We start from the raw sequence: 15978 nt of genomic DNA on the forward strand, positions 1-15978 counted from the left end.
ATGATACACACCTGCGCTAGAGCTTTTCAGTACCAAACAACCTGCGCATGTATTTCAGCAAGCACTGCCTCTTGCATTGCACAACTTCAATGCAAACTTTGTTGTATTGCAACTTTGCCACACCGGCTGTGCCACAGCATGAATCGCTTCTGTGCACCTAGTGCAGGAACTGTTGTCTCCATGAGTGTGCAAGATGCAGCGACACTTGCGTCACCATCTCAGCAAGTTATTTTGCCGGCACAAGCTTCAGTTCTTTCTCTTGTGTCTTGCAGCCAGTGAGAATACAGAATGAATCTTCAGGTCCACTAAAAGCAAGAGTAAGTCACTGCAGCAGATGGCGGCCTTTATTGAGATCACATGTTAAACGATACAAACACAGAGGGGTATTTGAAAATGAAGCTTTTTCTTTTTTTGCATCTGACTAGAATGCAGTTGCAAGCAGCTGGACCAAACCAGGTAAGAGTGAAATGATTATGTGATGCCTGTGCATGCACCCGCTGTGTTCCACTGAAAATAACTTTCCAATTTTGCAACTGCACATTATGGCAGATGTCCAGTGGTGTCCCTTGCAAGACAGCAAGAGTGAGTTGTTAACTTCAGTGGCATCCTTTATCCTGTCCTGATCAGCACAGCAAAGCTTCTACTAGAAAAAGAAGTCCTCCTTCCAGGGGGGCTAAGATACGATGCCAGCATTCACACATGGTACCATGTGATGTTCTTGGTGGCACTTACTGGGGCACCAGGACTACATCACACAGTGTAACCGAGACTATCCTCTCCCTAATAAAAGGATGTGGTTCACATGAATCCATTACCAAGAGCATTCTTTTCTTCCAGCTCACAGAAATGGCACACCCGATACCAGAGTTAGTGACAGCTCTGAAACTACCTAACTGCCTTCAAGCTTACACCAAAAGAACTTCTGCTTTATCTATTCGAAGTCTAGCAATGACGAAATGAGGATAAAAACATATTCTTTAGGCAAAAACAAGCAACATTTACACACCAAATGATGGCACAATGCCAGTACCACTGTTTAACAAAAATTAGTAGCTCCATAGCAGGCACAGCTCCCGTGGAATACAAGTACTGTCACAGTTCCAAACAATGCCACCAACTGTTCAAGTGTACTCGCTCGGTGGATAATGTTTTTGTTATCAAATTTAAGCATCACATTGTCCACTTAAAGCCAGGATAGCAAGATCATCGCATTGCACTGCAGTTCTTACAATCATACATATGCGGCAGTAAGCATTGTGGCCCTGACTACTGGTCTTGGCTGGATGGAAGGCTCGAACAATTAACGTCGTGACAGAGGAAAACCAGCTTTCATAAGCTGGCTTTTACATCTATTCACTGCAAGCTGTTCTTCCAAACCACGATTCCGAAAATGCGAAAGCCTTTTACGTTTGAAGCACTGCAACTATTGTGCCGATAGCATTTGTCCAGAAACCCAACAACGTCCCACATGGAATGAACTTTTCTTTTTTGACCCTAAGGCGCACCAGGTGAAATCCCGAGAGAGAATGCATCCTTTTTAAGAGGTGAACACATAAATCAATTCCTTTACTTCCAGGACACTGAGCTGTCCTGTTGTTGCAGATGTTTTCAATTCTTTGGGGTTTTTGCCTGTAGCCTACCATGCAGTCTTTACGTTAACAGAGGCATGAAGTGCACTTATTGCTGCTTTCGCTTCTCACCAAGGCGCCTCTACTGTGACACTGCTCATTTCCTGAACAAAACAAGCGCAGTCCCCACAAGAATGCTCCTGTCCAAAATGAACACTGGAATGGACGCTGCTACGATGCAACTGAATGGCAATATGAAAGCTTTCGTAAAATGGCCACTGTGTGTCCAGCCTTGTGTGGTGGCAAGCAGCAGAGCATTTGGCTTCAGGAAGGGCGCTCACTTCTTCTTGGCCTTTGGAGACGTAGATTGGAACACACTGGAGGCAGACATGAGGTTTTCAATATACTGTCCCAAGACCTGGTTCTCAGACTTGAGCTTCAAGTTTTCTTCTTTCACACTGTCCACACGCTGGGAAAGATCTGTGGGCAGAACAAAACAGAAGGTTATGTGGAGCAATGGTTTATTCACCCCCTGTGGTTTGAAAAGTCATGACCCTCTGTTCAAGTGCTTAAGTGGCCAGCCCTCGCAGAAATGGGTTGAAAGCTTTGCCAGTGATGCCTGCTTACACAATGGCATTAAGCAAACCTAACAGCACACAAAACACAACTTATCACAGGTGACGACAGAGGGAACGAAAGGGCAAGGTTAATGGCTATATACTTCTAGAACAATGGTTCTCAGCCATTGCTCTGTTGGGAACAGCCTGTGAACCAAAGGAAGTGGTAGGGAACTAAATGCTGGAAAGTAAATTTGACAACTTCATCAGTTAATTTCTGCACTGAAAATGCCAGCCACTGCAGATAGCCTAACATGCAGGTAGCATTGTTGATGTGAGCCATCTACATTAAATTAATCATGGTACAGTCTTAACACACTGTACTTTTGAAACATACTGCAATGACTGAATTAAGCAAAGTCTAAATTTGAAAGTTAAGCTAAACATTTGGCAGCGACACTCAAGGCTGCTTAAGTGAAAGCATTACAATGCCTATGAATCATGACTAGAACTGAATCATGACTGCATACTATATTGTCACGATATTGTTGATGTTGAGCACAAGACGTGAGACAAAATACTGCCTTACTTCACCGTCGCTTACAATACCGCGAGGCAGGAAACAACATATTTTATCCCATTCTGTCTCGTGTATGGTAGGGAGGTGCGCATGATGTTAGGCGCCATGTTACCATGCAGTGACGACGACATCACCTCCAATGCTGGCCAATTCGTGGAACAAGCAGAACAGGCACGCCAGCTAGCCCGCTTGCACATCAAGGGACAACAAGCTGCCGACGCCCGTGATTACAACCTTCGCCACAGGGACGTGCACTACGAACCGAACCGGGTGACCAGGTGTAGGTGTGGACACCTGTGCATCCCAAGGGCCTGTGTGAAAAGCTCCTGCATTGGTATTCTGGCCCATACAAAGTCCTCCGCCGCCTAGGCAACATGAACTACGAAGTTGTGCCTGACGGAACTACGACAGTGACTCATCGGCATCAGTGACCCGAAGTCGTGCACGTGGCGAGGCTCAAGGCTTACTTTTCCTGAAACTCAATGTCAATGCCGAGTTCCCTTTCTCTTTTTTTTTTTTTTTTTTTTTTTTTTTTTTGCACATAACTCTTTTCGCATCGAGATGATGCTTACTTTTTTTAAGGGGGAGAATAATGTCACATGCTTAGCACCGCGCGGCCTCAGCGCTGGGAACGCAACGACGATGAAGTGGTTGTTGGCGCATGGAGAGCGCTCGCGCCGGAAATTGTTCGAAGATTTGCAGAACGCTTCGTGCGTCTACCTGCACCACTCTGCATTCGCACAACGCCTACTTACATGTCTGAGGCTCTCCGAGTCGTGACAATACGTACATACTCTACACCTAACAGCACAGTGAGCTCTCGACAAAGTAACAGTGATAGCTCAAAGGGCAATGGCGATGGCATCCATGGCATGAAATATAGCTGACCAGTCAGTGTCGGGTCATGTCACGTTCAGTGGCAGGCTCATGAGAAGGACAGTGATGTATGCCGGCCAATTTGGCAGGAGTGACATATACATACAGCCCTGCTTTAATGAAACTGTATGAACATGCCTGCATGGCCTAGTGTGCCTGGCACAGGATCCAAGGGTCTCAGTGTGTTCAGTTTCCATCTCAAACATGCTGCCGAAGACTACATGCCAAAAGCATGCTCATGATTTTTGTGCCATGGAGGCTGGATCCTGCCATCTTTTATGCTAATGGGCGATATAATGCTTTTGCATCGATTATAAAACTTGCTGTATGTATGCCCATTCATATAGCGGATTTATCATCATCCAGTTCTCAAGCAAAAGTATTTATAAAGCGAATAGTCTCCAAGAATGAATCACGAAGGAAATTAAAAACAACATTCAGAAAAGACACTGACATTACTGTTTGCTCTAGCGCTTTATTTCACAATACTTGGGCTTTTATCCAGCTCTTACAAGAGAGTACGAAATTAGAATTTTAGAAGTTTTAAATATATCACCCTGATCACCAATGTCTCTAAAATAAAACTGTGCAGCTTTCCCTTTGGCTAGCGTTCTACGCAATGTGATGGAATTTCATGGTGTGGTCACACATTTGCTACCATGACTGTTGATATAACACAAACTGCTAATACTTATACATGTATGCATCCACATTGTGCTAAGGCTTTCGACGTAGTACAAGATGAAGAGAGTAGTCACAATCGTTCGTACAATATCGCAAACCGTAAGGTGCATTTTAGTTTCCAGTTTTTCAAATTAATGAAACAAGTGTATATGTACACACTGTCTGGGCATGCAAAAGGAAAATATCCAAGTCCCCCAACAATTCCTCATCGGTTTCCTTGAAAGTGCTCTTGTTGGGAATTAGTCTTTGCAAAAGTACACAGCCCAAGGGGTTTGCGTCTAAGCCCTGTAACGGGGTAGCTGCTTATCTTCTGCATCTGCAATTTCGCAGGTGACAAGAAATCCTGTCCTAACTTTTATTGAGCAATTACAGGACATGGGATGCAAACGCATGTGGCTTTCCACATTAAGGTGAAATCTCTCCTTTTTTTTTTTGGCTCAAGGAGAAAAGATGCAAAACAAGGTCATGACGCACCGTCCAGCGTGTTCTGCAGCTCCAGCACCTGTGAAATGAGCCTTGCCTTCTCTTCTGCTTCATCTGGGCTCATGTCCGGATCTAAGGCTGTAAGGATGTACACAGTGGTCCCAAATCAGCCTGTGTCTGGCACTGACAAAGACACTGTAGCACAGTAGCAAACAGTTCATAAAACGGCATGGGAATAATGTTGGGATAGCACTCTTTTAAATCCAAATAGAACATGAATAGAATATTCTTATAAATATTCGGCACTTATGCAACTGTTTGCACAAAGCATAATTGTTTGACACTACTTAGCACTATAACTTGAGTTACAACTATAGGTGTCAAAAGACCCGACAATGATTGCCATTAGGGAGTATGAATAACAGAAAGTCGATGTAGTAACTTAATAAGTGTCATCAGAAAACTACCCTTTGATTCTGGTGGCATCAGCACATAAGGTAGCACTGCAAAAGTAGATGTTAGAGGGTACCGAGAGGTACGCACGGGTCATAGGTTCTATGGTTGAGCATCAAGGCAGGGTCTTGCTATAACTAATGTTCTGGGATACCACTAGTGTAACATAGAATGGGATTTAACAGGGAGGGTGGGAGCTGTGAGATAACCCTCATACATTACCTGCAACATCAAGGCTACCAGATTCTGAGTGCTCATTAAGCTAGTCAAGAAACAAATGCCGCCAAATCCCACTGGTTGCATGTAGTGGTTTTTCTTCTTTAACTGCCTAAGCCCTATCGTATAGCTCTATTCTAAAAGAAATAGCCAATTAGTTCCTTGAAAGTTGTTTTAAACATTTGCAGACCTTGAACACACACTAATCTTATAACATCTGGAGTTTAACCCATACATGCTTCGTGTCCTACATAGTATGAAAGAGAATTAAACAAGGTTCGATGGGGAACCGCCGTTTGCAAGCCAAGCCAACATTTCAACAAGGGGACTTGTCTTCTGAATTTCCAAAATATTTAAAAAAAAAAAAAAGCATCTTAAAAATAATTCAGTGCATTAGTGCTTATGCAGGGAGTAAAAGCAGGCTCGACTGTTTTGAAACAGTACGGAAATTCGGAGCTCTACAACATGATGCAGCCTTGCAGAAAGGAATATCGATAATGATGAGCATCAATCTAAGGGCAATTTTTGTTTGTTTCTATAAAAGGCACCTCTCGTGGGAGAGGTGGAATATGAGAACTGCTGTGAAATTACATGCGAAGAATATTATGCAAACAAAATATAAATGTAGCAAGACCCATAACATAATCTGCAAAGCAATAAAACATAATCGGCATCAATGCTGGGATAGCAATATTTGAGAGAGCACATATTTGGTTCGATGGCACAGTCTCAGCTCGGATTCAGAAAATTCAGGGCTCGCCCCGGTCTGCACATTCTGAGCCATAGGATCAACGTGAGCAGTTAACATAACATGAGATAATGCTAGCTGCTGTGCAAGTGTATCCCATTAGCTGCGTCAAAGCCAGCTCCCCTATGCACTGCTTATAATTCACTAAACAAATCTGATGCCATGTGCACAGTATAGCCAGCTGATAAGGACCACAGAATCAGCACAGGACAGCACACCAGAAACTGAGACAATATGTGCTGCTGTACAAATGTCCGTACTTCGTGTGCACCTTACCAAAGGCTATCCATACGATGCTTGTGCCATACTGGCACAAAGAGAGCAGCACAAAGGCTTTGCTTGCTTTCTGTCCAAGTTAAACACTTGTGGTGTGTCACACCATCAACATGTTCTGCTCCTCTACGGTAGGCACCACGCAGTGGCAGTGTGAGAAACCAAGGCATTTTCTACAAGGCTGAGCTAAGGCCAGGATGAAACTCACATGTCAGTGCAGGGCTGCTGCTGCCGTTGGTGTATGTGGATGGGATGGACTCAATGCTCTGCGTTCCTAGCGCACTGCTGGCCGAAACTGACGTGTCACTTTCATCTGCACACCAGAAAGAAGCACAAGTGCATTCACTGAGCACAGTGGGATTAACCAGGGCATGGGTGAATGTCAAAATGTCAAATGTCAAAATGTCTTCTTCAATGTCAAAACATTGAAGAAGAAATGAGCCTTCCTATTCAAGAACTCCAGGAAGCGGTTTGGGTTATAACAAAACCATCATGATCCAAAGTTGCACAGGCAATCACCTCTCTTTTTCTTGGACGTGGTGGTCACTTAGACTTGGCCAAAACACAAGGCGTTATATTACATTCTTTAGCAGAGGCAATACACCCACTTTCTAGAGAGTGGGAGTTAAGAGCGGGTGCCATACAATGGTTATGGTTTGGTTTGGTTCATAGAGTTTAATGTCCCAAAATGACTCAGGCTATGAGGAACGCTGTAGTGGAGGGCTCCACAAAGTTCAGCCACCCGCCAGTCATTAACGTGCCCTGACATCGCACAGCACATGGGAACCTTCTTTTTACTTCCATTGAAAAGGGGCCACCACAGCCAAGATTTAATACCATGTCCTAGGGTTCAGAAATCTAGCACCGTAACCACCGAACCATGGCGGGGCAGACAATGGTTATAACTGCACTCATTCTAACAGAGTGAATTTCTTGGCATCCAAGTTTCGACTATCTGTGCACTGTGCAACTGTGTAAAAATATGCTGCATATGTGTAGCAGAGGTATATATACTTGTGAAATATGTCACCATACATTTGTGAATTGTGCTGAGAGAATGGGGTTTCAAATGAATGCGCATTGGGAGTGTAAATTCTTGTCACAGCAAGCTAAATCAACCTTTCTGAAGCCTGTCAGTTATACAGCACTGTCATACCAAGTTGTGACCCCCCCCCCCCCAACTTGCACTAACAAAACACTTTAACAGCACTGTCAAGTGCATTGTAAGCGGTCTGCCACAAGTTAGGCAGTGCCTCAGGAACCTAGATGACCATTCTCTACAAGAACTTACCAATATCCTCAACAAGCATTGGCAGAGAACTATACTACCAGAGGAGCAGGCACATCGAAGGGTTATCCTTATGCCTAAACCTAACAAACCAGTCAACCTAGAAAATATGTGCACCATCTCCCTTACCTCAAGCCTAGGCAAATTATTTGAGCAAGTCATACTGGTCAGACTGCACGCTCACATGGAAGATAGCGGTCAATAACCACAATCAATGAATGTTTTCCTATCTGGCCTATTCACGTGAGATGCTATGCTCAAGTTACAACAGCTATCCTGGACCCTGTCATACCTAAACATCAAAGCAAAGAAGGCCATTCACATCCAGAGAGGTCCCACAGATATGAACCATTCACATCCTAGGCTTCTATCTCCAAGAAGATTGAAAAAATTACAAGAGTTCAACGCTGCTGAACCAAATATTGAGCGAAAGCATTAACTGCGGGTGACCGAGCGTTCTTCTTCTCTTTTTCTTCTTCCTCAGCCCACATATAAAGCCCCGCTTTAACCAAGCCGTATGAATGTGCCTTAGTGGCCTATAGGGGTAACGTGAATGCCAGGGCCCTAGCAGGCTGATTCTGACATAACCGTCCCATGTGAAACGAGAGACCCAAGTTGGCAGCTCCTGCCAACTGAGCCACAGCTCCGACCGCGCCCCGCCGACCGCTTGAGTTGGGAGCCCATCTCTTGCTATTGCGTCACGTGGGGTGTGACATCACAGCGTCATGTGGGTAAGACGTGGTTACCACCGTGCTACCCCGACCGCTTGAGTTGGTAGCCAAGCTCTCACTCTAGTGTCACGTGGGTAAGATGTGGGTGGCTACCGCCGCGCTACGCCGAAGGCTCGAAACCTAGAGTAGTATTGCTTTCGCAATAAAATACTGAAACCATCAAACGGTTAAAGAGCATGCTAGCAGCCACTATGCAGCTATACGTGGAGTCACAGGTAACGCTCATGAACTAGCCGAAGTGGATAATCAGTGACTGGTACAAGCCTATACTATGAGTAGAGTACTGTCTTCTACTGAAATCCGAACTCTACAATCAGGCAAGCTACTAAGGCAGCACTCTGCCTGCTCAAAACCACCAACAATGAATGCCTGGCAGAGTTCGGTGTGCATAACGCCATACAAGAATTAACCAAAGCACATTTACACACCCAATAACTACACCTAGGCAGCACCCCTACTGGCAGACATATACTCTCTAAACTTCAAGCTTGCATCCCTGCTAATCATAAACCCCTAAACACTCTCCACAAAAAAATTCGTTAAAGGCTACGCATTTGACCGCTCCCTCGTAACATGCACCCCCAACCAAAACTGCGAGTGATGGGAAGCCAGGGCAGCGGCCGTTCATGAACGATACAGCGATGAGCAGAACTTCATGTGGGTAGATGCTGCAAGCAACCAGCACGGAGCCACAGCAGTTGCATACACCCCGTACCTACCTCTATACTCGACGATTCAAAAACAGCACTGCTAAATTATGCTAGGGGCTGAGTCTACCCTGCCACCTACCAAATACTGACCCAGATCCCTTCCCGCCTTCTCCTGCAGCACTGAGCTCATCTGGGTGCCCCCGCGCACTTTGGAAACACTGGCAATGAGGGCACCAATATTTTAGCCCGAGGGTCTAGAAACAGCACAGACGGACCTCATGGGGGGGGGGGTCTCAAAACAGCATGCGTGTATCTTCGCTGAACTCATTGAGAATGCTCGTGCCGAAAAGCAAATATACCCATCACCGATTCTTCCCTCACTACCAGGGAGCAACACATAATGGCGAATTCTGCAAATCAGACCATGCCTACCCGCTGCCTTCTATCTCATGACAGATCCATCCCACCTTCCTGCCCTCTGTGCAATGCACAGAAGGCAAACTTGACTCAAATCCTCCTGGTCTCTTCTTAGCCTCCACCCGGCAGGCGGATGCCACTCCAAACATGGGAGGACAGGGAGACCTCATTATACTCGATGGATCCGGCAAAGGCAGAATATTGTTGCCAGCCGGGCTACCAGCGTCATTGACCTTTTAGGTATGAACGTTTGTGTATGATGGGGTCGTGCAGGAACCCAGAAGGCCTGGTAGGCTCGAATTTCTCTACAAAATAAAGTTTTGTCTCACTCTCTTCCAAACTTTGTGCTTGAAAATGCCAACTGATTATATTCTTCAGAGCTTATTGCCTTCACATCACATATCACTACAGATAGTTTGCATAAAAACCACAAGCATCATCTTTAGGTACGGAGGTAAACTTTCATAGAGCATAAGGGAACAACTGAATGAGCAGATCAGCAGTGCTTTCTAATTCTAAAGACTACAGCTGCTACGATGTCAGTAAAAATTATGTATATGGTAACCATGTGAAAGCCACTTTTGTGTACCTGGCAAAAGATTCAACATCAAAGTCAACATTTGGTTGTTTGATTTTGGCACCCATTAAAGTGTATTCAAATCCATGCAACATTATATTTTGGGTTTCTTACTGCACACTGTAATACACCTTGTTTTTCAGACTACAAACCTGGCATACTGTGCGGTAGAAAACTGTCCGTGTTTGACAGACAACCCGTCACAGATTATTATTAATCAGCCAATAGTCAGTACTAATTTCACCATTTAAGCCTTAATAATTGAAGAAAATATATGCACTACATTTAGAAACTGCATAACTATGGAAGGCACTTACAAAGGCCGCACCATCTAGGGCCGGGCAAGTTACTATCTAGAAAGTCAACAGAGGTTCTGTTAACATGAATTGGTTAGGGTCAGTTAAGAACGTGTTAATATGAACCGATATCAGTGAGCCTACTGCATTATTATTTAAGGATAGGTCTCTTCCGCAGAGCTAGCCTACGCCGAGCTCCGCTGTTCTCAGTGATGCCGTAGTAAGTAAACACATTTTATGCGCAAGAAGCGAGATAACAGCTGCAAATTTTTGGAGGCCAAAAGAAGTTAAGTTGCGGCTGTCTAGTTGCGGCTGTCTGCTTGTGTTGTCACTACCGTGGTCGTCGCCGGGTGACAGACGCGCATACACACTAGGTGTGGCTGTCTGTGCGAACACGAATTAAGAACTCCTGTAGAATTTCATGCCGCTATTTTCATACGCCATAATATGCAGATAGCCACATGGCAAGCAGGGATGTCAAGGGAAAAAATGGCAATACCCTGGGCATCTTCATCAGCCAGCGGGATGCTGTTCATTTCGTCCTCAAACCTTGCGCTGTTCGTAGAAGTGGACATCTCTGTAACACACAAAAATGCCACAGTAAGCGAAATATTTAAACTGATGACAACGAGGATGCTCGCGCCCGACGTTTTCCCAATCGAGCACAATCGGAGAGAAATTCGGCAATTCTGCGTGGTCGCCATAGTAAGCCTAGAAACTGAACACGATAAGTGCGAGTAAAGTTTGGGTTCGCTACTTACTACAAGCGCGGGTAGCCTGTTTAGCAAGATAGCAGTATTCGGGATCTACTTCTCTAAATATATTGGCAAACGAAAGAGAATGAAAGCAAGAGTAAGCTGCTATCTTTTATCAGCGGTGCTTTCGGCGCTTCCAGCTGATGAGCGATGCCCTCAAAACGCGAAGCAAATGCCAGTGCGTGAGTTACCAATTATAATTTGTTTTTATCAAATATTGGCTGTGTTCAAGCATAAAAATAAATCATCGATCTTGACTACGTTGTAAAAACACGAAGAAAATCAATTAGTAAAGTCTGCCTGCATACAACAAATATTTCGCCCGGAGTGGTGTGTAGGCGCGCATGTTAAATACCTTAGTGATAAAAAATAAATAAATAAGCGAATGAATGCGATGCGACGGGCTCTGGCATTGGTGGGAGATTATCAAACATGCCTTTAACAACGGCTCTATCTCATAACTTCACTTATTCGGATCAGCGGTGTTCCCAGCGTGATCTGGGGCACAAATAAACGCCCTTTCAGCACGTATGTTGCTGTACGTGCGCCGTACGTTGATCAATTTCAATACGTGTATTAGCATAGAAATCGGCTATATTCTAGAAATGACCACGTCACTTAAGATAAATAATTGGCCCACTTCATTTTTTACAATGCAAGCGTTCCAAGTGACGCCAATGCATTTAAGCATATTATTTGAAAGACCACAATAGTTTAACTGGTCTGAGGTATGAACATCCGGAAGTATTCCTACAGTTTCAAAATATTATTTCTGTCCTTTGGAAGCCAGTTACGTGCACAGTACTTGCCCTGCAGTAGATGCAAACCGCACCACTTGCCAAAATCGAAACCACTACAGAAGTTGCGGTCGAACGGAATGGCGCGTTTCGGGTTTTGGCTGGCTACGCATCCCCAGGAAACTGCTGGTTGGCCGTGCTGTGCTCTCGGTTGGTTGTTCGCTAGTTCGCTGGCCATCCGTTTGTGCGTGTCCGTGTGTGTATGTGTGTGAATGTGCGTGTGACTTGTCATGTTGAGGTATCCATTTGCCACAAGGAAAAAGTTATCCCCTCGAGACACTACGGTAAGTTCCGAAGTGTCGCCTTATCTCTGTGTTGCACAAATGTTTGTGGCTGCGCGGCAAGTAGAAGCAGCACACACTTTGCTGTCAGCGACGAGCACATATAACAGCGAACGTGCGCCACTTAAAGAAAGCAAAAAAACAAAAATTAAGCCTCTCTGCGTCTAGATTCGGGACGCCGACTGAACTTGGCAAAAGCACAAAAGCTCCATTTGCCTTTAGAATGTGGGTGAAAGCCGTGTGGCAGTGTTGCGAACTGGGAATACCGATGCGTTCCATGTACGGGCCGCCTGGCACGGAAACAACCTGTCGATTTTCTGTCAGGTGTCGGGTGTGAGCTAGCGAGCGCCCCCCACTCGTTCCCCCTACTCGCTCTTAGGACGTTAAGGCCGGCGATTTCTGTTTGTGTATCAGTTCTGCTGCTAGCGTGTCGCGTTGCGTTGCTGCGGTGTGCGCGAAAGCGAAATGCCCCGGTCGCCGAGAAGGAACGCCTTCGACGACGGACGTACGGTTACTTCTTTTTTGCTCGCGCCTCGTACGCAGTTGCGACGTCGTCGCCTTGGCCGCTGGGCTTTTGTGGCGGCTGGACAGTCGGGCGAGTGCGGCACGAATGAAAGGAGCTTCGCATTCCGACGGTCGGCACGCGCGCTGCGTGCTTGGGTTTTTTGGCCGATCGGAACCCGAGTGGGAAAAACACGCTTCGGAAACTTGTCCCCTGCGCAACATTTCATTTCTCTCCCCACTGCTCACACTTGCTGCCCATCCGTGCAAGCGTTTCTTTGGCGGAGGAAAGCCGCCAGAGAGCTGCGACTATCGTGTAGACAGGAGCCGCTTTCACCGAGGCACCCGCAGGTCATGCAGTTGTGGCTGCGCGCATTCAGCCGTGTGGCGTTTGCGGACACCGGGCTCTGGACCCGCGGCTTCCATCAGTGACGCCTCAGGAGATGGCACGCACTTGCGCAAAGTCTTGTGTCAAGGCCAGTCACGCGTTCGGGGCGGGGCTCATTGCGGAGACGTGCTTTCGACCGAGAAGTGGGACCTGCGAGCCACCTCTCGGATCATTACCGTACAGACCTCAAAAACCTCCGGCGAATACTCTCCGTCGGTACAGGTCGGGTAAGCTTAGCGTGCGCGGGCGACGTCAGTTTCAGCAGTAAGTTCCCGAAGTCCACCAGTTCCTAGGTTTTGGTCCTTTACCAACAGCTACGTTTCACAAGGTGCCTCGCCTTTTCTTATTTGCACTGAGACGTCTCCGAGAAAGTCGTATACGTTGGTGTACGCTAGCGGGAGCTAGAACTCTAGCTCTGTGGCCAGTGGCACCTTGAGTTGGTACTGAGGTCTTCTATTTGCAAGGTTCCTGGGTGGCAAAGAAAAACAAGCGATTTCGAGGATCATTGCTGAAACCATGGCGGCTGTCTTACGACCTCCTGGCCCTGATCCTCATGTGGTCGAGCGGTGTGCCTTCATCGCGCGCCCTGTGCCCATTGGATCATTCTTGCCATCGACTGAATTGTGTCGACGAGGCCGGACGAAAGGAATTTCTTTGCGAAATTGTTGGCGTAAGAAAGTTTCTCCTACAGAAAAGCTGTATTGTACGGTCACTGCTTTATACATGGAATTTATTTAAGGCAGCAAATTGAACGTCCAAGATGACTTGTTTAGCCATCCCCGTGATATGACGTCCCTATCCAAGTGTATGGTGCAGGGTGGGAAAAGGGGAGTGACGAGCGGCCGCGCTACATTGAAAGAAGTGGTACTGCAGGTCGGCACGGATAGGGACAGTAAAAAACGGAGCAGTGACTATGGAGGAACGACTCAGACGAAGTAAGCAAGGTATCGAGGCAGACTAAGCGCTGTTACCACACACGGATACGACGGATCAGCGAGCTTTAGAGTAGGATGACCTTATCGCTTGGAGGGATAGCAGGGCCCGTATTCCGAGTTTGCGTCGTTATCGAAGTGTCGCTATCTCACGTGACCTCGAGTCATCTGATCGGTCGAAACGCCGGAACTTAGTGTTGCCAATACGGAACCGGAAGAGATAGCCACATCGTATTCCGGGGTTTCCACCAATCAGATTGTTCGAGGTCAGGGAGATAGCGACACTTTCGATACGACGCAAACTCGGAATACGGGCCCAGGGTGCCAGCACGCATGCGCAGAACGCTAGCGCTGAAAAAGCGAAGGGTATGTTTGGGATGTCACTATCCGCGCCGTCCGTACTCCTAAAACTGCTTATTATCCACTGTGACCATAAAGGCTCCAAAATAGCCGGAGGAAACAGTCTCCATAAGTCTACACTGTTCATGTGGTGTGGCCCCTGTTGTCAACGTGCAGTAATTCAGACGACTCGGCGGTTAGTGGAGTCTCAGTTCTCGCGCAGGTGGCTGTAGTGAGAAGTCAGCCCAAAAATGATTACAGCAAGAGCTTAATGTTGCGCGTGCGGCAAAATCACGACGTCCGTACACTCCCGGGACTGGATGCAAAGCCTCCGCGTTGGGCTACGTTAAGTCACTTGCATCTCATTTAAGCTGAGTACTCCGATCTTGTCAGTAGTCGGGAATGGCCGCAAGAAACTCATTGGGACTGGCTCATGCTGTAGCCAACCACAGTCGAGAGCAGGGCATAGTTTCCGTGCAATGGCGGAAATTGACTGTGCCGGTAGAGTCGGGGCGGGGAAAAGTGCAGAAAATATCTCACCATGCTGCATAACCAGCCAGTCAGAGACGAGTGCAGGAGCGTTAGAATGGGCAGCACCTTAATTAACCGGCTCAGCCTGGCCTTCATTGTACACTCCCTATGTTCATAGTGAGCGGAACGACAAACTACTACGCCCGATGTAAAGGAGGTCGGGACTTCTGACCGGCGATATCTTGATAACAGTTGACCGAACATACGAGGTACACGAAAGATTGGATAACTTAACTTTATTCTTAATCAGGTGGCAACACAGAGTCGATGCACCAAAGATTTCGATACTTCTTTTTGGTTTCGAAATAATGCGGAAGACAGTAATGTACATAAGTCACGACCTGTAATTCTCCTGCACGCTAAGTTAATAATTTCTCGTGAAGTTTGTTTAAACCGCCGTACGACGGCTGTGACGTTGCAGGCGAGTTTAGGTCACGTGAATCATGAAAAAAAGTGCTATACAATCGATGCTTATTGGTTTTTATATTCAAGCTCATGGGCACGCTTCGAATAAGGGTTGGTGCAAATACGGTGGACGAAACAGCTACCATATTGCAGTTTTTGTATGCTTGACGCGGCATCAATTCGGAGATGACGTCATAGCCGTCATTCGGCGGTGATACCCTGCTGCGAAGCGCGGACCCTGCGATCCAGCACCGCACCATCTGGCGGAAGAGGCCGCAACAAGCCAAGGGCTACCTGCCAGCCTCTAATCCGCGGGCGCACGACTCCCCGTCTTCCCCGGCACGCGTGCCGGGGGCGGGGAAGAGGACGCCCATTTCCGATGGAATTAAAAGTTGTGCAACCAACCAACCAACCAATCGGCGGTTGAAACCGAAACTACACGAGAAAAAGTACTATAAATAATTTATCGGCTTTTGGCTGGAAAAGTTTTGTGACGCACTGCACATCATTTCAAAAGCGGAACCCGCAACTAAAATTTAATGTGTATACTCCTTCATTTTCAAAAGGCAGCGTTGAAGAGTACACGACTGAGAAGGGATGTGGTGAAATGAGCTCACGTGCATTTAGTGCAGTGACCAATAAAATGTGCAGAAACGTACGCAACGTTGCGCGAGTGAACGAAGCAGTGGAAAAATACAAGGCGATGTGCAAA

General features: G+C 46.5%; 2 protein-coding genes across 5 annotated transcripts in view; one reads left to right on the plus strand and one right to left on the minus strand.

The window, feature by feature from the left end:
• Positions 1–326: 326 nt before the first annotated feature.
• LOC146190992 (uncharacterized) lies at positions 327–11957 on the minus strand. 4 transcript variants are annotated; one of them, XM_084601419.1, is made up of 5 exons: positions 11847–11957; positions 10837–10914; positions 6587–6691; positions 4740–4826; positions 327–2048 (listed from the first exon to the last, which is right to left on the minus strand). In XM_084601419.1, the coding sequence occupies exons 2-5, from the start codon at positions 10910–10912 to the stop codon at positions 1906–1908; spliced, it is 411 nt and encodes a 136-aa protein (XP_084457545.1). In that variant the 5' UTR covers positions 10913–10914; positions 11847–11957; the 3' UTR covers positions 327–1905. The 4 variants fall into 4 exon arrangements, with proteins under 4 accessions (XP_084457545.1, XP_084457548.1, XP_084457546.1 ...); XM_084601422.1 differs by lacking the exon at positions 11847–11957 and adding an exon at positions 11529–11571; XM_084601420.1 differs by lacking the exon at positions 11847–11957 and adding an exon at positions 11448–11508.
• A 33-nt stretch (positions 11958–11990) lies between these two features.
• LOC146190993 (uncharacterized) overlaps positions 11991–15978 on the plus strand; it is a 185469-nt gene continuing 181481 nt past the window's right edge. Inside the window, exon 1 of the mRNA XM_084601415.1 lies at positions 11991–12173. The gene's annotated coding sequence lies outside the window, so the exon portion shown is untranslated. The remainder of the gene's footprint in view (positions 12174–15978) is intronic.

This window comes from Amblyomma maculatum, chromosome 4 (assembly GCF_055883805.1).
Source record: "Amblyomma maculatum isolate TAMU_Amacu chromosome 4, ASM5588380v1, whole genome shotgun sequence".
Lineage (NCBI taxonomy): Eukaryota > Metazoa > Arthropoda > Arachnida > Ixodida > Ixodidae > Amblyomma > Amblyomma maculatum.